Genomic DNA, 23,355 nt, shown 5'->3' with positions numbered 1-23,355 from the left:
CGTCAGAGGAGCACAGAATCGATTCGGTTGGGAAAGACCTCTAAGGTCACCCAGCCCAGCCGCTGACCTAACGCCCCCCTGGCACTTCAACCACCTCCCGAGCTGCCACGGCCACGCGTTCCTCCAACACCTCCAGGGGTGGGGACTCTGCCGCCTCCCCGGGCAGCCTGTGCCCAGGTCTGACCACCCTCTGTGAGGGAATTGTTATCGGTGAGGCAAAACTGCAGAAGCACAGCAGTGTGCATGGTTCCTTTCGGTCCGGGCAATTTCCTAGCTGAAGCTGTACGCACCAGGAGCTTCTTAATGAGCAACCGAGAGGGATTAGAGAGCCTGGGGCAGTTTGTGCAACGCATTTGCACTTAAACCTGGCCCTGTGTCACACTTTGCAGTGTGCCCTTGCAGCCTGGGGCAGTGTGTGCTCAGCATTGCACTTAAACCTGACCCTGTGTCACACTTTGCAGTGTGCCCTTGCAGCCTGGGGCAGTTGTGCTCAGCATTGCACTTAAACCTGACCCTGTGTCACACTTTGCAGTGTGCCCTTGCAGCCTGGGGCAGTTTGTGCACAGCATTGCACTTAAACCTGACCCTGTGTCACACTTTGCAGTGTGCACTTGCAGCCTGGGGCAGTTTGTGCTCAGCATTTGCACTTAAACCTGACCCTGTGTCACACTTTGCAGTGTGCACTTGCAGCCTGGGGCAGTTTGTGCACAGCATTGCACTTAAACCTGACCCTGTGTCACACTTTGCAGTGTGCACTTGCAGCCTGGGGCAGTTTGTGCAAAGCATTTGCACTTAAACCTGACCCTGTGTCACACTTTGCAGTGTGCCCTTGCAGCCTGGGGCAGTTTGTGCAAAGCATTTGCACTTAAACCTGACCCTGTGTCACACTTTGCAGTGTGCCCTTGCAGCCTGGGGCAGTTTGTGCACAGCATTTGCACTTAAACCCGACCCTGTGTCACACTTTGCAGTGTGCCCTTGCAGCCTGGGGCAGTTTGTGCACAGCATTGCACTTAAACCTGACCTAGTGTCACACTTTGCAGTGTGCACTTGCAGCCTGGGGCAGTTGTGCACAGCATTGCACTTAAACCTGACCCTGTGTCACACTTTGCAGTGTGCCCTTGCAGCCTGGGGCAGTTTGTGCCCAGCATTGCACTTAAACCTGACCCTGTGTCACACTTTGCAGTGTGCACTTGCAGCCTGGGGCAGTTTGTGCCCAGCATTGCACTTAAACCTGACCCTGTGTCACACTTTGCAGAGTGCACTTGCAGCCTGGAGCAGTTTGTGCTCAGCACTGCACTTAGACCTGACCCTGTGTCACACTTTGCAGTGTGCCCTTGCAGCCTGGGGCAGTTTGTGCTCAGCATTGCACTTAAACCTGACCCTGTGTCACACTTTGCAGTGTGCACTTGCAGCCTGGAGCAGTTTGTGCTCAGCACTGCACTTAGACCTGACCCTGTGTCACACTTTGCAGTGTGCCCTTGCAGCCTGGGGCACTTTGTGCAAAGCATTTGCACTTAAACCTGACCCTGTGTCACACTTTGCAGTGTGCCCTTGCAGCCTGGGGCAGTTGTGCTCAGCATTGCACTTAAACCTGACCCTGTGTCACACTTTGCAGTGTGCCCTTGCAGCCTGGGGCACTTTGTGCAAAGCATTTGCACTTAAACCTGACCCTGTGTCACACTTTGCAGTGTGCCCTTGCAGCCTGGGGCACTTTGTGCAAAGCATTTGCACTTAAACCTGACCCTGTGTCACACTTTGCAGAGTGCACTTGCAGCCTGGGGCAGTTTGTGCTCAGCGTTGCACTTAAACCTGACCCTGTGTCACACTTTGCAGTGTGCCCTTGCAGCCTGGAGCAGTTTGTGCTCAGCATTGCACTTAAACCTGACCCTGTGTCACACTTTGCAGAGTGCACTTGCAGCCTGGGGCAGTTTGTGCCCAGCACTGCACTTAAACCTGACCCTGTGTCACACTTTGCAGTGTGCACTTGCAGCCCAGAAAGCCAAGCAGAGCCTGGGCTGCAGTAGAAGTGTGGCCAGCAGGGCCAGTGAGGGTGCTAGGTTGGACTGGATGAGCTTGGAGGTCTCTTGCCCCCTGCTTGATTCGGTGATTCTATGACTCTGCCCTTCATCATGCCCAACAGATCTGACATGGGCTGCTCTTTGTGCACAAGAAGGTGTCACACTGTGTCGCCAGGCAAAGGGCAACCTCACACTGATCCAAGTCAGTTGTAGTCTTCCCTCTGTGGCTGGCTTTGCTTTCACAGCCAAGCACATGCCTCACACTCAGATTGCCATTCCCTGGGAGGAGAAGGGATGGGGAAGGTTTGATCTGGAAGCCACTCTTTAATTAAAAGCATGAACTTGATGCTCTTCATCTAGGTTTGCCTTGGGGGTTTTGTTTGCTTTTGTCAGTGGGGTGAAGCATGGTGTGAGCCACGGATGCCTTGCCTTTGAGATCACTCACCTGGCATCACTCCAGGTCTTCTGAGTTTCTTCAAAGTGAAAACGCAGGTGTTAGCCCTTCAGGCAGGCTGAGAAGCAGGCATGTTTCTGCTGGTAGCATCAGCTAGGCTGTTCAACACCCTGTGGAAGATTGCTGTCTGAAGGATGCCGTTTTCTCCAGGCAGGCAGAGGAAGCAGGAGCTTCTGCAGCAGGCTTCACTCCAGCACTGGGTGCACACATCTGAGAGACTGCAGGGGGTGCAGAAGCGTCTCTGCATAAGGGCAACATACAGCAGAGAATCACAGAATCATGGAATCACCCAGGCTGGAAGAGACCTCCAAGCTCAGCCAGGCCAACCTAGCACCCAGCCCTGGCCAAGCAACCAGACCATGGCACTAAGTGCCCCAGCCAGGCTTGGCTTCAACACCTCCAGCCACAGAGACTCCACCACCTCCCTGGGCAGCCCATTCCAATGCCAATCACTCTCTCTGACAACAACTTCCTCCTAACATCCAGCCTAGACCTCCCCTGCCACAACTTGACACTCTGTCCCTTGTTCTGTTGCTGCTTGCCTGGCAGCAGAGCCCAACCCCACCTGGCTACAGCCTCCCTGCAGGCAGCTGCAGACAGCAATGAGCTCTGCCCTGAGCCTCCTCTGCTGCAGGCTGCACACCCCCAGCTCCCTCATCCTCTCCCCACAGGGCTGTGCCCCAGGCCTCTTACCAGCTTCATTGCCCATCTTGCACCCTTATGTGCTAGGATTCAACCTTTAGTGTCTGCCAAATGCTTTTGTCTTGCTGCCTTCTTGTGGTCCACATCTTCTGTGGCCAAGGGACAGCAAGAGCAGCTCCCCTTAGAGACAGAGATTCCTCCACCTGAGCATCTCTTAAAGCACTGAGGGCAGATCCTTCATCACCTCTTTTTATATCCACAGTGCTAACTTCCACCCTCATGGTGATGAGTTCTGCAGGGGAGATGAGAACCCTGCAGCCTTCCAGCACTTAAAGGGAGCTTTTAAGAAAGATGGAGACAAACATTTTAGCAGGGCCTGTCGTGACAGGAGAAGGGCTGATGGCTTTAAACTACAAGAGAGGAGATGCAGATGAGACCTAAAGATTAAATTGTTTGCACTGAAGATGGTGAATCATTGGCACAGGCTTTTCCAGAGAGGTGGTAGATGCCCCATCCCTGGGAATGCTCAAGGTCAGGTTGGATGGAGCTCTGAGGAACCTGATCTAGTTGAAGATGTCTCTACTGACTGCATAGGGGTTGGACTGAATGACCTTTAGAGGTCCCTTCTGACCCAAAACATTTAAACTACAGAATCAGTCAGGGTTGGAAGGGAGCACAAGGAGCAGCCAGTTCCAACCCCCCTGCCATGCCCAGGGACACCCTACCCTAGAGCAGGCTGCACACAGCCTCAGCCAGCCTGGCCTCAAACACCTCCAGCCATGGGGCCTCAACTACCTCCCTGGGCAACCCATTCCAGGCTCTCACCACTCTCCTGCTCAACAACTTCCTCCTCACCTCCAGCCTCACTCTCCCCACCTCCAGCTTTGCTCCATTCCCCCCAGTCCTGTCACTCCCTCACAGCCTCAAAAGTCCCTCCCCAGATTTTTTGTAGCCCCCTTCAGATGCTGGAAGGCCACAAGAAGGTCACCTGGGAGCCTCCTCTGCTCCAGCCTGCACAGCCCCAACTCTTTCAGTCTGTGCTCACAGCAGAGCTGCTGCAGCCTCTGAGCATCCTCAGATAGGCCATGAGGCTACCTGGGACTGGAGGACAGAAATGACAGATTCTGCCTTTTGACTCTGCTCTGATGAGACACCAGAGAGGCTGTGGAGTGTCCATCTCTGGAGACTTTCAAGACCCATCTGGATGTGTTCCTGTGCAACCTGCACTAGATTATGTGGTCCTGCTCTGGCAGGGGTGGGGTTAGACTCAAAAATCTCCAGAGGTCCCTCCTAACCCCTAACATCCTGTGATCTTCCCTGCTGGGGGCTCAAGCCCTGTGAAATCTATGCCTTCACTACTGGGAGTAGCTGCATAACTGCTCGGTGTAGCTCCTAATGGTGCAGGGAACCACTGGGTCTTGTTGTTGTCAAAGAGTGTAACCTCCATGAATTGACCTGAGCAAAGGTGATGAAAATACATCAGAGCATTTCATGATGTCTGCAAGGCTTCATGGACTTAAATCCCTCATCTCTGAAGTGCCCTGTTCAGTTAACCTCAAAAACCTTCACTCCAAAACATATCTGATTTCAACAGAAGACCTTGGAGAGGAGCTTCAGGACAGCAGTGTGAAAGTGTAGAGTCATAGAATCAGTCAGGGTTGGAAGGGACCTCAAGGAGCAGCCAGTTCCAAGCCCCCTGCCATGCCCAGGACACCCTAACCTAGAGCAGGCTGCACACAGCCTCAGCCAGCCTGGCCTATGGCAGGGAGGCTGGAACAAGATGATCATAGAATCACAGAATCAGGGAGGGTTGGAAGGGACCACAAGGAGCAGCCAGTTCCAAGCCCCCTGCCATGCCCAGGGACACCCTCCCCTAGAGCAGGCTGCACACAGTCCCAGCCAGCCTGGCCTGAAACACCTCCTCTAAAATGTGGTTAGAATGAAATCTGAAACGCCCCTCTCTGCAAAATGGAGTTGTTAGCACAGCTGCAAAGTCATTTATCAAGGGCTAGGAGCATACAGGATGCATCCAAGAGCAAGCAGCCACATTTCCCACAGGCTCACCAGCCTCTCACAGCTGTTAAGCCTAAGCAGAGATGCCAACAGTAGCAGGCACAGTGTGAGTGAGAAAAACAGCTCAAGAATGTCTTGTCTGTGCTTGAGGGCTATGAAGTTGCACATCAGAATCTTAGAATCAAGCAGGTTGGAAGAGACCTCCAAGCTCATCCGGTCCAACCTAGCACCCAGCCCTGCCCAATCAACCAGACCATGGCACTAAGTGCCCCAGCCAGGCTTGGCTTCAACACCTCCAGGCACACAGACTCCACCACCTCCCTGGGCAGCCCATTCCAATGCCAATCACTCTCTCTGACAACAACTTCCTAACAACATCCAGCCTAGACCTCACCTGCAACAGCTTGAGACTCTGTCCCCTTGTTCTCTTGCTCCTTGCCTGGCAGAAGAAGTCAAGACCACAGATCACCATTCAAGCACCAGAAACAGTTTCCTGAGAGGGGAAACCTTTAGCACAGAGCTCTGCTAGCAAAATAAACCCCTCCCGTGCACACACACACACAGATCTCCCCAGCCTAGAGATCAGAGGCAGAGTCAGCCACATGTGACAACTATTAATCACATCCCTTAATGCTTGGCTGGGCAGGACGTGGGCACAGCTAGAGGGCATGAGCAGGAGACCTTACACAAAGCCCTGCACCCTCAGATGTACTTGCAAAGGCCTTCAGATTCCCTGTCCAGCTGCTCCAAAGACAAGAAGGGTTCCTTGTTCACCCTGACAAAAGCATCCCTGGCATTTGTTGTAGATACAAGGTTCAAGGCAGCTCAGTTTGGAACTGAGTTTGTTATTTTCCTCCCCCCCTACTCCACCTCCTTACAAGGGGGAGGATGTTTTGAAGCCCTCTCCCCCTCCACTACTAGCAGGACATTGATCATCTTGTCCTTGATCTTAAAGCTCTCTTCCAGCCAAAACAATTCTATGACCCTGCAGACTGACAAAGAAGCAGGAGTGATTTAGTAACCCAGTTAGAAGCATGGAATGGTTTAGGTTGGAAGGGACCTCAAAGCTCAGCCAGTTCCACCCACCTCCCACTAGAACAGGTTGCTGAAGGTCTCATCCAACCTGGCCTTGAACACCTCCAGGGAGGTTGTGGAGCACAGAAGCACCCAACGTGATCTTAGATCACGTTGGGTGCTTCTGTGCTCCACAACCTCCCTGGGCAACCTGTGCCAGTGTCTCACCAACCTCAACCTGTGCCAGTGTCTCACCAACCTCACTGCAAACAACTTCTGCCTAACCTCTAGCATCTTGTCATGAAATCATAGAATCAATCAGGTTGGAAGAGACCTCTAAGCTCATCCAATCCAACCTAGCACCCAGCCCTGGCCAATCAACCAGACCATGGCACTAAGTCCTTGATCTTAAAGGTCTTAATAACCAACTTACCTCCTCCAGCACCAAGGCAACCAACTGGAGCAGTAAACTGGCACCAGCACAAGGTAGATGGAACTTAAAGTGCCCCATCCTGCAGGTTCAGCTGCTGTCCAAGGCCTCCCTGAGAGAGCCCAGCTGGATAGCCCTGCCTCTGGGAGTGCAGGAGGTTGCCAGCTTGTGAGAGAGAGCATAGAGCCCTGCAAGATAAGAAAGATAAAACTGAGGGCAGAGGCAGGCTTGTTGAGGTGTGCAGGGTTCTGCACTTTGGTCACAACAACCCCAAGCAGCACTGAGGACAGAGTGGCTGAGAGCAGTCAGGCAGAGAGAGAGCTGAGGGTGCTGGCAGAGAGGAGCTGCAGAGGAGGCAGCAGTGCCCAGGTGGGCAGCAGAGCCAATGGCATCCTGGGCCTGGCTCAGGAGCAGTGTGGGCAGCAGGACAAGGGAGGTTCTTCTGCCCCTGTGCTCAGCACTGCTCAGGCCACCCCTTGAGTGCTGTGTCCAGTTCTGGCCAGTGTGGCCAGCATGACATCATGCTGAGACTGCACAACACCTGCCTCTCTGAAGGTCCTGCTTAGAATCCCTGGATATAACAGATGGTCCAGAAGGAGCCAGGAGACAAGATCAGAGATTGTCTGCATCCTTTCCTCAGAAGCCAGGAAGATTCAAGCCTAAACATCCAACAAGACAGAGTCCCCTGAAAGCATTTGGGCACTGTTTGGACTGTGGCTAACCCCCATGAGTGGATAATAACAATAATAAGCTGTGAGTAAATGCTCAATGCCTCTTTGTAGTTCTCTGCTGCCTTCTGCCACAGAGCAGAAAGAGCTTGAGCCCAGCTAGTGGGCAAGCAGCACACTGACAGCAAGCTGCATTTGACTGCAGAACCTTCTCTTGCAGCTCATTTATAGTTCATCTATTTTGCTGGTTATTCCTAGAGCTGGATATTATCCACAGAATGTGTCCATGACTGTGCAAGAACCCAAATATTATTGAAATGAGAGGATCAGGGGTGGCAGAGTTCTGAGTATCAAAACTGATAATGTTGGAAAAGATCTCCTCGTGTCAATTGATTTCCCCTCTCCAACACCTGGGCCCCCTTTAATCACACTGCAGTGCTGCAATAAGGTCTCCCTGGAGCTGTCTGCCCAACTCTCTCAGCCTGTCCTAACAGCAGTGCACTTTCAGCCTTCTGATCATTTTTGTGGCCTCCTCTGGACCTGCTCTTGGCAGCCAGAAGGGACAACCAGATCCTGGGCTGCATCAGTGTGATTGGCATTGGAATGGGCTGCCCAGGGAGGTGGTGGAGTTGCCATCCCTGGAGGTGTTCGAGCAAACACTGGGTGAGGCACTTAGTGCCATGGTCTGGTTGATTGGCCAGGGCTGGGTGCTAGGTTGGGCTGGCTGAGCTCGGAGGTCTCTTCCAACCTGCTTGATTCTCTGATAGTATGATCAGGAGAAGTGTGGCCAGCAGGGCCAGGGAGGGGATTCTCCCCCTCTACTCCACTCTTTTGAGGCACCACCTGGAGTCCTGCATCCAGCTCTGGAGTCCTGCATCCAGCTCTGGAGCCCCTGGGACAAGAGGGCTGTGGAGATGCTGGAGTGTGTCCAGAGCAGGGCCAGGAGGATGCTCAGAGGCTGCAGCAGCTCTGCTGTGAGCACAGACTGAAAGAGTTGGGGCTGTGCAGGCTGCAGCAGAGGAGGCTCCCAGGGGACCTTCTTGTGGCCTTCCAGCATCTGAAGGGGGCTACAAAAAATCTGGGGAGGGACTTTTGAGGCTGTGAGGGAGTGTCAGGAGTGGGGGGAATGGAGCAAAGCTGGAGGTGGGGAGAGTGAGAGTGGAGGTGAGGAGGAAGTTGTTGAGCAGGAGAGTGGTGAGAGGCTGGAATGGGTTGCCCAGGGAGGTGGTTGAGGCCCCATGGCTGGAGGTGTTTGAGGCCAGGCTGTGTGAGGCTGTGTGCAGCCTGCTCTAGGGTAGGGTGTCCCTGGGCATGGCAGGGGGGTTGGAACTGGCTGCTCCTTGTGCTCCCTTCCAACCCTGACTGATTCTATGATTCTATGCTCCCACAGCTCCATCTTTCATGTGCTGAGGACTCCAGAGCTGGGCAGATTTCACCACAACAGGTCAAGAAGCCCATCCTAGGTACAAAGCGTCCATCAGACAGCCCTGACTTGCAGACCTCCAGCCCTCCTGCATGCTGCACAGCAACTTCAGCCCTTCCAGCAGACCCTCACCTGCACAGCCACACTTAAAGACTGGCTAAAAGGTTGAGAGCAGTGCCAAGAGGAGCCAGCTTCACCTCAATCTGTGTACACAAGCACAGGAGTCCACTTTCCCTGGAAAGCAGCATGAGCAAACACTGAGTTTATTCCATCCAGCTGGTGCATTCCCACAGGAAGGGAGCTCAGTGCTCTCTCTGTGCCCGATTATTCCAGCCCAAGCAAATGCTTTTGCTCTCTGGATTAGCAATCAAGACCTCTCCCAAACCTCCCAATCTCTAGGTAAGGGGCAAACTTTCTCCCACCCTCTGTAGTGGCCATCTTCTCTGACAGCACTTTAGGACACTGAGCTAATGTGGAGCCTTCAGTGTAAACCCCCTATTAATGTGGCCTGCCACATCAGACAGGGCAAGCAAAAGCCACCAGCAACACTCTAGTAACAGAGCACCAAAGGATCAGGACTCTGAAAGACAAATGCCAAAGGCTTGACTTGACATTTACAGAGATGGAGAAACCATGAGCAACCCACTGCAGCCCAGCACACTTCAGCTGCGAGTTCCTCGATTGGCTTCTTTCACAGCTTGGGGGAAACAATTCAAGAGAGATGCTGAGGTGCTGGAAGGTGTCCAGAGAAGGGCAGCAAGGCTGGGGAGGGGCCTGGAGCACAGCCCTGTGAGGAGAGGCTGAGGGAGCTGGGGGTGTGCAGCCTGCAGCAGAGGAGGCTCAGGGCAGAGCTCATTGCTGTCTGCAGCTGCCTGCAGGGAGGCTGTAGCCAGGTGGGGTTGGGCTCTGCTGCCAGGCAAGCAGCAACAGAAGAAGGGGCCAGTGTCTAGGCTGGATGTTAGGAGGAAGTTGTCAGAGTGATTGGCATTGGAATGGGCTGCTCAGGGAGGTGGTGGAGTCACTGCACCAGGAGGTGTTGAAGCCAAGCCTGGCTGGGGCACTCAGTGCCATGGTCTGGTTGATTGGATAGGGCTGGTTGGGCTGGATGAGCTTGGAGGTCTCTTGAGACAGTCCCTCCAGGCCCCTCACCAGCTTCACTGCCCTACTCTGGACACCTTCCAGCACCTCAACATCTCTCTTGAATTGAGGAGCCCAGAACTGGACACAGCACTCAAGGGGTGGCCTGAGCAGTGCTGAGCACAGGGGCACAAGAACCTCCCTTGTCCTGCTGCCCACACTGCTCCTGAGCCAGCCCAGGATGCCATTGGCTCTGCTGCCTCCTCTGCAGCTCCTCTCTGCCAGCACCCCCAGCTCCCTTTCTTCCTAGCTGCTCTCCAGGCACTCATTTCTAACGCAGAACACTCTTTGAAGTCCCTCTCCCACCCCCATGCTATGTGTTCAGCTGTTAAGGACAGCACAGACATGCAGTGAAAGAAAACAAAGGGGCCAGGCCAGAGCTTCCATCCAGCCAGACACAGCCACTCAGCCCTCCAGGGCAGAGCAAGGGCAGCACCGAGAAAAGCTTCAGCACTGTAATGAAAGACATTTTTGTTTTGTCTTCGATCTTTTAATTTGCACAGACATTTCTACTGTGATCTCAACATATCTACAGCAAAGTTTACAGCCACTTGGTATCTGGGTTGCTTAGGCATTTTGGGGAGGGGAGGAGGGGAGAAATTTGAGCCATGATAATTGTTTGGGGTTTTTTTTGTTCTTTTTCTGTTTGTTTGTGATACATCAAACACCACAGCAGCTAAAATTCTGTACGCACAGGTCCTACCAGCAGCACACAGCTCCCAGCCCTCTTACTCCTTTCTTTTTGACATCAAAGGCAGGACTGAGTTCCAGATGTCTGAAGTGCACTCAGCGCTCGGATGTGTAGTTGAGGGGTACAGAGCACACACCACACAGTGCCATCCAACGTCACCTGGCTACAAAGGGAGAGCCAAGCAGAGAAGATCTCCTCTCAGACAAGAACCTGTGCACCACAGCACCTCCCTAGGCTTTAGCAAAGCAGACATTAGATGCTGATATGCTGTACAGTGCAATTTAAGGTATAGCATCAGATGCAACGTGGACAATAGTGCACTTCAAACCGGTTGCCACATTCAAGAGTTAGAGCAATACAATCAAAATATTGAAGGTAAATGTTCCCTTATGAAAACTGTGCAAGTTAGATCCCTTTTCCCTTTGTTTGTTGCTTGCTTGCTTGGTTTGTCTGGTTGCTGTCCATGGCAGAATGTCCACACTGGAGTCTGGAGGTGGGGGAAACCTCAGTGTCCAGCTCATGGCGCAAAGATCGGTGTGGGAAGGAGCAGAAGCAGAGGTGTCCCCAAGGCTGTAAGGCAGTGTCAGACTGAAGAGCCAGAGCTGGGCCCTGCCACAGCTCAGGAAGAGGCAGGGAAGTGCTAAGTGACTTCCTGGGGTGGAGTCCAGCAGATATCCCCCTCTAAGAGGGAGCAGGTCAATCATCACTGTTCACTACACGAACACATCTGCTGGACGTGCAGCTGAGCCAAGGTCTGGAGTGCTCTACTGTGTGTCACACCAGTACCCACTGCACTGGAGCCTGGAAATGCAAAGGTTAAGACAGAATGTGCAAGCACTGCGACAGAAGAGGTCTGGCAACAGCCTTCTCCCTTCCAGGGTCCACACATCTTCTCTCCCCTCCACCAGGTGCAAAGCCCTCCGGGACTGCTCCAGCTAACGCCTCGCAGAAGTGATTATTTGCAGGTTAAAACTTCAGCCTCCAGCAGCTTCTGCTGTTCACAGTGGCAGAGGAGCTGGGGGAAGAACCTGCTGGGGCTGCTCAGAACACCACCAGCATTCTTCACGTGGAGGCTGTGATCCACGCTGCCAGAGAGCCAAGGCAAGCACACAGCACTTGGGTGTGGATTCAGGCTTGGAACGCAAGCGGAGGAGGGAATGCCAGCTCAGAGTTTTCTGCCTTTTGTTGGCTCTCACAGCTGGTTGCCCAATTTCCTCAGATGCCTGCAGTTTGCATGAGAGCCTAGAGCAGGCAGGCAATTAGATCCAAAAAAGCCTCTCTGCTTCTCTATTATTTAGCTCAATATATAATTACTATGTTAGGAAATTACATAACCTTTAAGTGTGTTTTGTGTCTAGTCTGTTGTGGGGAAAATAGTGCCTCTGGAATCCTACCCAGCTGGCTAGGGCTAATGCATTTCAGATGCACAAGTCTGGAGACACAGAGCCCAGAGACATCAGGTTTTTTAAGGGGTGGGCAATGATTTTCAGGGCTTACATTTGCAGTCCACCCAGAAGGCAGCTCCAGAAACCGGTTTTTGGAGGTGGGAGGAAGGCAGGGGTGACTTGCTGCCTCCCTCACGGTGCATGAGGATCAGCAGCCACCCTGAGCTGCACTCCCTGTGTCAGCTCACCAAGTGAACCAAATCGAAGCTTGCTCACAAGGCTGTCACCCTCCCAACCTAAAAGGAAAGTGGGGAGGGAAATTATTCTTCTACCTTAAGTGAAGAGTGGTTTAAAAAAGCACCTTCTAAAGTTTTAAACCAGGTGAACTGTGGAGTTAAGTTTAGGTTAGTCAAGGTGGAAGTAATTAAGGAAGGACTGAAGAAAAGAAGGCATTAAGGTAGCACTTCATCACCCTACAGAGCTTTATAGAGCTTACATGAGTTTTGCAGATTATTCTCCAGATACTCCAACTAAAAATCTCCTCCAGTGTCACCCAGAGCTAAGTCTTTATGTGAAGTGGCTCTTAAATAAAGGCTGCTTCATACCAAAGCAGCATAGAAGTTTCCAGAGGTCTCATTACTGAGCCAGGGCAGTTCCATTCCTTTCAACAGAAGCAGCAGCTCACAGCAAGAACCTTTTCAGATAATCCCAGCCACATGCACTGTTGTTAATTCAAGACTTCTCAGTCATGCCCAGTGGAATCAAGCTGAATAAATGCCTGGGTGTCTTAGTATCTCAGACCACTCTTATCTTTTCAAAAGAGAGATAATCATAATAAACCCAAATCTCTAGAGAGATTGATTTGCTAAGAGCAGACTGCAGTCACAGAAACACAAAGATCAGCCACAAAACACAAAGTTACTTTGGAACAACAAAAAGCTTAAAGTCTTTCAGCAGTTCCAGCAGCTACAAATGATCTAAACTGTTCCAACTGTTGTAGTGTGGTGGCCTCTTAACTCTGCAGCAGCAACCTGACATGTTAGATCACTTCAACTCCCAACTTCTGCTTTGGATGTTTCACAAAGTGGAGAGTGAGAGCATGAGAGGGAGAAAAAGAGGAAAAAATCACAGCAGGAGGAACCAATTCTTTGTTGAGCTGTAGATGAAGCTCTGCCCTTGCATTGTAGCAATGCTGTGAACCTGTGTCCAAGTGCACACAACCAGCCAGTGTAGTTCAAACTTCCCAAGGAGGGGGGCTTGACTCTAGCTAAAAGGGACAGCACTGAGACACTGTTCTGCAAGTGAACATCTCCACCAACTCCTTGACCTTTTTGCTTTCCAGGTAGAACAAAAAAGTTTGTTATTCCTTAGGAGGGATTTGTCCATGAGAGACAATTCCACCTGAAGATCATGGCTTAAACATTAGCAGCAGAATTCCCTACTTCAGTTCTGTATTGCACTGACACTTCTGGCTCTGGTTCGGTATTAAACTTACTGCTTCCAAGCCAACGCTTAACACAAAAGCCTTAGATGTGAGGCCTGAGTGGATCACAAGCAACTGGCACAACCTGCCGCTAGGTGGCACCAGGCACAACCAGGCAGAACCTGCCCCTAGGTGGCACCAGGCTCAACCAGGCAGAACCTGCCGCTAGGTGGCGCCAGGCTCAACCAGGCAGAGCCTGCCGCTAGGTGACACCAGGCACAACCAGGCAGAACCTGCACCTAGGTGGCGCCAGGCACAACCAGGCAGAGCCTGCCGCTAGGTGGCACCAGGCACAACCAGGCAGAACCTGCCGCTAGGTGGCACCAGGCTCAACCAGGCAGAACCTGCACCTAGGTGGCGCCAGGCACAACCAGGCAGAGCCTGCCGCTAGGTGGCACCAGGCTCAACCTGCACCTAGGTGGCACCAAGCACAACCAGGCAGAACCTGCCACTAGGTGGCACCAGGCTCAACCTGCACCTAGGTGGCGCCAAGCACAACCAGGCAGAACCTGCCACTAGGTGGCACCAGGCTCAACCAGGCAGAACCTGCACCTAGGTGGCACCAGGCTCAACCAGGCAGAACCTGCACCTAGGTGGCACCAGGCACAACCTGCTGCTAGGTTGCGCCAGGCAGAACCAGGCAGAACCTGCACCTAGGTGGCACCAGGCTCAACCTGCACCTAGGTGGCACCAAGCACAACCAGGCAGAACCTGCCGCTAGGTGGCACCAGGCTCAACCTGCTCCTAGGTGGCGCCAAGCACAACCAGGCAGAACCTGCCGCTAGGTGGCACCAGGCTCAACCAGGCAGAACCTGCACCTAGGTGGCACCAGGCTCAACCTGCACCTAGGTGGCGCCAAGCACAACCAGGCAGAACCTGCCGCTAGGTGGCACCAGGCACAACCAGGCAGAACCTGCCGCTAGGTGGCACCAGGCTCAACCAGGCAGAACCTGCACCTAGGTGGCACCAGGCTCAACCAGGCAGAACCTGCACCTAGGTGGCACCAGGCTCAACCAGGCAGAACCTGCACCTAGGTGGCGCCAGGCACAACCAGGCAGAACCTGCACCTAGGTGGCGCCAGGCACAACCAGGCAGAACCTGCCGCTAGGTGGCACCAGGCTCAACCAGGCAGAACCTGCACCTAGGTAGCACCAGGCTCAACTAGGCAGAACCTGCCGCTAGGTGGCACCAGGCACAACCAGGCAGAACCTGCACCTAGGTGGCACCAGGCTCAACCAGGCAGAACCTGCACCTAGGTGGCACCAGACACAACCTGCCACTAGGGGGCACCAGGCAGAACCTGCAGCTAGGTGATACCAGGCACGACCTGCTGCTAGGTGATACCAGACAGAACCAGGCCGAACTGGGCAGAACCTGCAGCTAGGTGGCGCCAGGCACAACCTGCAGCTAGGTGGCACCAGGCACAACCTGCAGCTAGGCGGTGCCAGGCAGAACTTGCAGCTAGGCAGCACCAGGCACAACCTGCAGCTAGGCGGCGCCAGGCAGAACTGGATAGAACCTGCAGCTAGGTGGCACCAGGCACAACCTGCAGCTAGGTGGTGCCAGGCAGAACCAAGCAGAACCTGCCGCTAGGTGACATCATTTTCTGGTTTTCTTGGTTTGGGTTTTTCCCTGGCAAAGTGAAGAACTAAGCTGCCTTACTCTTGGAGACAAAAAAAAAGAGGTGCTTCCAGACCAAATCCTTTCACCTCACTGCACATTAACTTCCTATTTTAATCCTGTGGAGTATTTAGAGAGTTCAATGAAACCAGAAACGTTCCAAATCCATTTGAAACATCCCTTTCTCTTGGCCCATCCTGGTCATCCACACAGTTGTGGGTGGAGGTAAGAGGTCCAGCTTCTGCTGGCACTGTACACGACTTCAAGACAAAAGCTGCCAAGAGAGGACACTAAGCCCAGTGGTGTGTTCCTTCTGTAAACAAAACAGAAACCCCCTCCCAGAAAGCAGGGAGGGATAAATTGAGAAGTGAAGGTTTCAGCAGTGGGAGAACTGGACCCAGAGGACTCTGCAATTCATGCACTTTCCATGTTCAGTCTTCAACACAAAGGGGAGCGGAAAGGAAAGAACCTGAGGCAAAGCCCTGCCAAGCTCACAGGTTCTCCTGCATCCTCTCATCCGTTTCCATCTCTGCTAGCTGCCTTCTCAGTGCATTAACCTTTGCCTGAAGTTCCTTGTTGTATTTTATAATGTTGATCATTTCTTCATGGGCTTCATCTAAGAACTTGGAAGGCCTGTTCCACCGAAGGAAGACACCTGCAAGGCCAGAGACAACACCAGTCAGAAGGGAGGAGGAGGAGATGGTGCTCACATTCTCTCAGCTCTCAAGTCATGTGCATCCAGTTAGGCAGTTCTTCCTTAACCTCCCCTCCTAAAGAGCATTTAGGAACACTGACCCTGCTCTCTCCCAAGGTCACCATTCCATTCAACAAGGTTAACAAAGGAAAGAAAACAACAGAGGAACTTTCATTCCTTTCTCCTGGAGTCACAGAATGGTTTGGGTTGGAAAGGATCTATAAAAATCATCTGGTCCACCTATCCTGCACTGAGCAGTGACATCCAGTATCTGGAGGGGGCCTACAGGAGGGACTATTGACAAGGAGGAATGGGTTTAAAGTGGCAGAGGGGAGATTGAAACTGGATGTTAGGAAAGGGTTCTTTGCAGTGAGGGTGGTGAGACACTGGCACAGGTTGCTCAGGGAGGCTGTGGATTCTTCCTCCCTGGAGGTGTTCAAGGCCAGGTTGGATGAGGCCTTGAGCAACCTGTTCTAGTGGGAGGTGTCCCTGCCTGTGGTGGGGGGTTGGAATTGGATGAGCTTTGAGGTCCCTTCCAACCTAACCCATTCTATGATTCTATCTTCAACTACAGCAGCATGCTCAGAGCCCCATTCAGTTTGACCTGCAGGGGGTCCAGGGATGGGACACTTCACACCTCTCTGGGCAACCTGTGACAGCATCTCACCACTCTCTGTGTAAACAATGTTCTTCCTCTTCAGTTTGAATCTCCCCTCTCAGTTTAAAACCATCAGCCCTTGTTCTGTTACAACAGGCCCTGTTGGCCATGCTGCTTTGGGTGCAGCCCAGGATATGGCTGGTCTGGGTTGCACTGCAGGCTCGTGTCCAGCTTTTCATCCACCAGTACCCACAAAGATGATCCAAGAGCTGTAGCAGCTCTGCTATGAGGACAGGCTGAGGGAGCTGGGGTTGTTCAGCCTGGAGAAGACTCCAGGGAGACCCTACAGCTGCCTTCCAATACTTGAAGGGAGCCTACAGGAAGACTGGAGAAGGACTTCTCATAAGGGTGCCTAGAGACAGGATGAGGGAGAAAGGCTTTAAGCTGAGGGAGAGTAGGTTTAGACTGGATCTTAGGAAGATGTGCTTCAGTATGAGGGTGGTCAGACTCTGGAATAAGTTGCCCAGAGTAGCTGTGGATGCCTCCTCCTTGGAGGTGTTCAAGGCCAGGTTGGATGAGGCCTTGAGCAGCCAAGTCCAGTTGAGAGTTCTGTCTGCCCATGGCAGGGAGGTTAAATAGATGATCTCTGAGGTCCCTTCCAACTTGAGCCATTCTATGATAACCCCAAGTTCTTCTCTACAAGGCTGCTCTCAACCCTTTCATCTCCCAGCCTGTGCTGACACTAAGGACTGCCCCAACCCAGGTGCAGATATAGATCAGACCAATTCATATTCAGTCTCCACCCTCCCTGCTTGCTTCACTGTTGTTAACTCTTCAGAGTAGATGGGATGGAGAAAGTCCTGCAACAGGGCATCCACTGCACAGATTATCCTGGACAACACAGCTGGTAGTGGAGGAAGAGAAGTCTTTGTTGACACAAAACAAAACAAAACCATCAGGCCTGCAGGACACCTATGGGTCAGGCTATATCACTGCAGCAATGCCATGCTCAGAAGTGAAATAGCAGCAGGAAGACTCTCTGGCAGCGAGCAGCGTGTCAGCAAACCTGGGAAGGAGAAAGAATGGTGCCTCTGGGGGTGGCACACACCACAAGGATTTTGGAGCAGGCTTCAAAGGGAGTGAAATCACCATCAACTGAGCCTAAGCACAGACAGCAGGAGTAAACACTTGAGAAGCTTCCCAAGTAGCTACAAACTCTACAGCTGCCTGTAACAAAGCAATCCTGGCCTACCTTCCCAGAGCTGCAGGCTCTGCGGGGCAACCGAGGGCCAGATGACCAGGCTGTTGGCCTCAAAAAGAGGGTTCTGGAACTTGCTCAGCTCCTCAGACCTGTTTACCCAGGACCACAGGGACATAGTCTTTTGTGGCAGCTTCAGTTTAGACCTAAACAAAGCCAAAGGAACAAGTCAAGCTTTCACTTCCATACTGTTTTGTCAGAACCGCATGAGCTGTTCACCCCTTCAGCACCTCTCACCAGCAGGGCACAAGGTGTAAACCTAGAGCAGTTCACTCAACCTGCCTGCTTACAATCAAAGAACAGATGAGGAAAGCCCATTTGCAAGCTGGGTGGAAGCTGCCTGCCTTCTGTCCAGATAAAGAAGCAGTCACTCCCCAAAGTGGTCTAGCTGCCAGGTTCTGAAGTGGATTGAACTCCTGTGTTAAGACAGGTCTGGGAGGTGTGGTAGGTCTGCAGCACGGCAGGATGAAGGTGCAGCTCCCAGAACGTTAAAGCAGTGATCTTGCTTGATCTGTGTGATGGGCACGTCTGGTTAGGTCCCTCTGGTGGCAGCAAGCATCAGAGCACAGAGTAAAAATCAGCTGTTGTCCTGGCTCAGACCCATCTCCAGGAGTTACACAGGGGTCTCTCTCCTTAGGTTCTGGCAACCTTCACCCTGCACGCACTCACAAATGCAAGTGCTGCCCAGAGAGGAGATCCTCCATCCCTGACAATGCTTCAGACAGCAGGAGCTTAACATCAGACTTTAAACCTCTCAGGCTGACACGTTCAGATGTGACAGGCAGGTTCACAGAATCAGTCAGGGTTGGAAGGGGCCACAAGGAGCAGCCAGTTCCAACCCCCCTGCCATGCCCAGGGACACCCTACCCTAGAGCAGGCTGCACACAGCCTCAGCCAGCCTGGCCTGGTTATTCCATGTAACTTTCAATTCTCTTTCAGATTTCATCTTACTGGTTTGAAGTCTAACTTGGTTTGTAGGTGACTGGTTTAGCAGCACTGCAGAGGACAGCAGACTCTCTTCTAAGCAAAGATTACTTTAAGGACAGGGAATTTGTAAATCTTCCTCCTTATCTGGTTCTAGTCTTCCACTCATTCAGTGGTCTTCAGTTAAGTAGGAGATCATCAGACATGGCCTTACTGGAGTCAGAAGTCCTGCCAACAGATCTGCCAAGTTCAAAAGAGGAACCCAAACCTCTCTGGCATCTGCCATCTGCCATGGGAGTCTCCAGTTCTCCCAGGCTCCACCCTGTTTACTGCTCCCAGCAGCCCTTCTACTCAGGGTGTGCCTAAAGCTGCCTCACTGGTAGAACACAGCACCCAACCCAGGCTAGGACACAGAACCCAGGTGATAGTCTGCTCAATAACCTCAAATGCCACAAGCTTGTAAGCAAGCTCAAGCACAAACTTATCAAATTTCAGAATCACTGAGGCTGGAAAGGACCTTTAGAGTCCAGCCACTACTCTACCACCACCAAGTCCACATCCCTCAACACCACACCTACACATCTTTTAACCACCTCCAGGGAGGAGGACTCCACCACTTCCCTGGGCATACTGAAAGGGCCCAAAACTGAACCCTAGAAACATCATTCTCACCAACCTTTCATTTTCATTGTTGCCCAGAAAAGTCCCAAACTGTGAGGCATAAGCATGTTCAAAGAGCATAATGAGGAACTGTTCATTGAATTCGAAGGAGCAGGGGAACTGACGAAGGATTTGCCACACACAGTCCAAAAAGAGGAGGAAGACTGGGGCCTCCCATTTCTGCTTGCTGTTGGAATAGGCTGACTGGGCACAACGCTGCTGAAAAGGGTGGCCAGCCTGGAAGAAAGAACCAGAGACAGCATCACACACAAAGTACACAGAGCAGAGGCTTCAGAGCTACTTCTGCCCATGCAGCTCTGCTATCATTGCTCTTCCCTGCAGCTGTAATCTCGTTGAGCATCCAGTAACAAAGGGCTTGCAACCCTGGCCAACTCTGCTGCCTGTTTCAGGTTCTGTAAATAGCTCTCTGTTTGGTCAGAGAATGTCACCAAGAACAGGTGCACTGAAGGACAAGGCTGAGGGGATCAGTTGCAGGAGTGCAAAGAGTAAAACTAAGCTATTGTGATTTACACTGAGGAGTGTTCTAAAGAGATGTTCACCCTGAGCACTCTAAACAGGCAGTTCTACAACAGCAAAACACTACCATGAGAGGCAGAGGCTGCACAGAGAGAGTGGAATTCTGAGATGACAGGGGCTGGAAGTGATCTCTGATAAAGCAGGTTCACCTAAAGCAGGTTTCCTAGGATCACATCCAGAGCAGGAGACTCCACACCCTCCCTGGGCAGCCAGATGAGATGACAGGGGCTGATAAAGCAGCTTCACCTAAAGCAGGTTTCCCAGGATCACATCCAGAGCAGGGGACTCCACACCCTCTCTGGGCAGCCTCACAGGAAAGAAGCTTTTCCTCATGTTCAGATGGAACCTCCTGTGCTCTCATTTGTGCCTGTTGCCCCTTGTCCTGTCACCTGGGCACCACTTGTCTTGTCCCATCCTCCTCATATCCACCCTTTAGACATTGATGTATGCACTGAGAAGATTCTTTCTCAGTCTTGTCTTTTTTTGGGGGAGGGAACTAAGCAGCAACAAGTCTCTCAGCCTTTCCTTGTCAGAAGGATGCTCCAGGCCCCTCAGCAGCTTTGTAGCCCTCCTCTGGACTCTTACAGTATCTCCTGGACAAACAACTCAGTTAATGATGTTGCTTTTAGGAAAACAGCCATTCACACTAGGCAGGGCTGCAGGGGGTAATGGGTTTAAACTGGCAGAGGGGAGATTGAAACTGGATGTTAGAAAGAAGTTCTTCACAGTGAGAGTGGTGAAACACTGGCACAGGTTGCCCAGGGAGGTTGTGAAGCACAGAAGCACCCAATGTGATCTTTGATCACATTGGGTGCTTCTGTGCTCCACAAGCTCCCTGGAGGTGTTCGAGGCCAGGCTGGATGAGGCCTCGAGTGACCTGTTCTAGTGGGAGGTGTCCCTGCCTGTGGCAAGGGGTTGGAACTGGCTGAGCTTTGAGCTCCTTTCCAACCTAAACCATTCTATTCTATGATTTATGGAGCAAAGCTGGAGGTGGGGAGAGTCAGACTGGCTGTGAAGAGGAAGTTGTTGAGCATGAGAGTGGTGAGAGGCTGGAATGGGTTGCCCAGGGAGGTGGTTGAGGCCCCATGGCTGGAGGTGTTTGAGGCCAGGCTGGCTGAGGCTGTGTGCAGCCTGCTCTAGGGTAGGGTGTCCCTGGGCATGGCAGGGTGGTTGGAACTGGCTGCTCCTTGTGGTACCTTCCAGCCCTGACTGAGTCTATGAATTCAATGATTCCAAGGCTCAGGCTGCTGCTGCCTCTCAGGCTACGTCCCAAGGCGACTGTCAAGGGAGCAGATGGACATTTTCTCCACTGGCATTTCTTACCTGCAGCCACTCCCTCACAACCAGAGACTCGAAGCCACGTATGGTCCTGCACCTTGGATCCAAGATGATCTGTGCCAGAGAAGTTACCTGGAGTGTTGAATCTGTTCCCTCAGTCCCGTGGACTAACACTGATGCACCTTCCCTGTGAAACAAAGGAGGAAAGGACCAAGAGTGTGACTGAGCAGAACACATCCCCAGGATACAACAGTTTCCTGGCTCTTTACCCCTTCTTCCCTCCCCATCCCACACAGAAGCACACCACCTTCTCCAGCTGGATACTCACCAAGACTAACTAGGGCTCTGCATCACTAAAGGCTTCCCTTTTGGCTAAGCATTCTGGCAGTCAGGCTCTGCCACAGGGATAAAAGATGCACAGAGAAATCTCTGTGCTGTGGTTCTGAAGGGGTGTGTTAAGAAGAGTGTGCCCAGCAGATCAAGGGAGGTTTTACTCCCCCTCCACTCTGCCCTGCTGAGAACTCATCTTGAGTGCTGCCTTCAGTTTTGGGCTCTCCAGTTTCAGAGGGACTGGGATCTGCTGGAGAGGGTCCAGCAGAGGGCTATGAGGATGATGAGGGGACTGGAGCACTGCCTGATGAGGAGAGGCTGAGGGACCTGGGGCTGCTTAGTCTGGAGAAGAGAAGACTGAGAGGGGATTTACTCAGTGTTGTAAACACCTGAGGGCTGGGGGGCAGGAGAAGGGGGACAGACTCTGCTCACTGCTCCCTGGGGTAGGACAAGGAACAATGGGTGTAAGCTGCAGCACAGAAGGTTCCAGCTCAACACAAGGGGGAACTTCTTGCCTGCAAGGGTCCCAGAGCCCTGGCACAGGCTGCCCAGAGAGGCTGTGGAGTCTCTGGAGCCTTTCAAGGCCTGTCTGGATGTGTTTCTGTGTGATCTGGGCTAGATTGTGTGGTCCTGCTATGGCAAGGGGGTGGACTTGATGACATCCTTGGGTCTCTTCCAACCCCTAACATCCTGTGAGCCTGTGACTATTTTCAGTTGCTAGTCCATTGAGTTAGAGCATGGAAATGCACATCAACATTTGCTTGTGCCACTTATTGAGTTGTTAAGGACTTGAAGTTTTCCCACAAGCACTGCAATGAAGACTGATCCCCCACTCCCAGGATGTTCTGCAAAACAGAAACTGAGATTTCTGCTCAAAACTCTGCTCATTTAATAGCCAAGCACAATTGCAAATCAGAAACATAGAACCAAGCAGGTTGGAAGAGGTCTCCAAGCTCAGCCAGCCCAACCTAGCACCCAGCCCTCAACAAGCAACCAGACCATGGCACTAAGTGCCCCAGCCAGGCTTGGCTTCAACACCTCCAGGCACAGAGACTCCACCACCTCCCTGGGCAGCCCATTCCAATGCCAATCACTCTCTCTGACAACAACTTCCTAACAACATCCAGCCTAGACCTGCCCTGCCACAACTTCACACTCTGTCCCCTTGTTCTGTTGCTGCTTGCCTGGCAGCAGAGCCCAACCCCACCTGGCTACAGCCTCCCTGCAGGCAGCTGCAGACAGCAATGAGCTCTGCCCTGAGCCTCCTCTGCTGCAGGCTGCACACCCCCAGCTCCCTCAGCCTCTCCTCACAGGGCTGTGCTCCAGGCCTCTCCCCAGCCTTGCTGCCCTTCTCTGGACACCTTCCACCTCAACATCTCTACTGAATTGCACTCTGTGTTTCCACTTTTCTAGGCTAGCAAACAGCACTTCAGGTAAGCACATTTTAACCTAAACCTTCAATAAGACAAAATCAATTAGATCAGTTGCATCAGGCAGAGGAATATACCTAAACCAGATGATCTAACCTCTATTTTTAGTCAAAATTTCCTCTCTCAGGCTCGTCCTAAAAAAAGGCAAGCATGAATTACTGGAAGAACATTCCTTAGGCATGGTGAAACAGTATCTTGCATGGTTATAAAAGTAGTTCACAGTGCTAACAGTTTATAGGATCACAGGATGTTAGGGGTTGGAAGGGACCTCTGGAGTTCAGAGTCCCACCCTCCTGCCAGAGCAGGACTATACAATTTAGCTCAGGTCACACAGGAACACATCCAGATGGGTCCTGAAGGCCTCCAGAGAAGTTAGAGGTTAGAAGGGACCTCTGGAGATCAGAGTCCCACCCTCGTGCCAGAGCAGAACCATACAATTTAGCTCAGGTCACACAGGAACACATCCAGATGGGTCCTGAAGGCCTCCAGAGAAGGAGACTGCACAAGCTCTCTGGGCAGCCTGTTCCAGTGCTCTGGGACCCTTACAGTAAAGAAGTTCCCCCTTGTGTTGAGGAGGAACCTCCTGTACACCCATTGCCCCTTGACCTATCACAGGGTGCAACTGAGAAGAGTCTATCCCCTCCCTCTTGACCATCAGCCCTCGGATA

At 52.4% G+C, this 23,355-nt stretch overlaps 1 protein-coding gene across 2 annotated transcripts in view; it reads right to left on the bottom strand.

The window, feature by feature from the left end:
* Positions 1–14,573: 14,573 nt before the first annotated feature.
* Positions 14,574–23,355, bottom strand: part of MTMR9 (myotubularin related protein 9) — a 35,332-nt gene continuing 26,550 nt past the window's right edge. For both annotated transcript variants that reach the window (XM_064146821.1, XM_064146823.1), the window contains 4 exons: positions 20,973–21,114; positions 19,129–19,349; positions 17,523–17,674; positions 14,574–15,633 (listed from right to left, as the gene is read on the bottom strand). In XM_064146821.1, coding sequence (XP_064002891.1) covers positions 15,470–15,633; positions 17,523–17,674; positions 19,129–19,349; positions 20,973–21,114 — 679 coding nt within the window. In that variant the 3' untranslated portion in view covers positions 14,574–15,469. The remainder of the gene's footprint in view (positions 15,634–17,522; positions 17,675–19,128; positions 19,350–20,972; positions 21,115–23,355) is intronic.

The sequence above is a fragment of the Pogoniulus pusillus genome, chromosome 7, assembly GCF_015220805.1.
Source record: "Pogoniulus pusillus isolate bPogPus1 chromosome 7, bPogPus1.pri, whole genome shotgun sequence".
Taxonomy (NCBI): Eukaryota; Metazoa; Chordata; class Aves; order Piciformes; family Lybiidae; genus Pogoniulus; species Pogoniulus pusillus.
The sequence above is the reverse complement of the archived record's forward strand: the minus strand, read 5'-3'. Positions and strand labels throughout refer to the sequence as shown.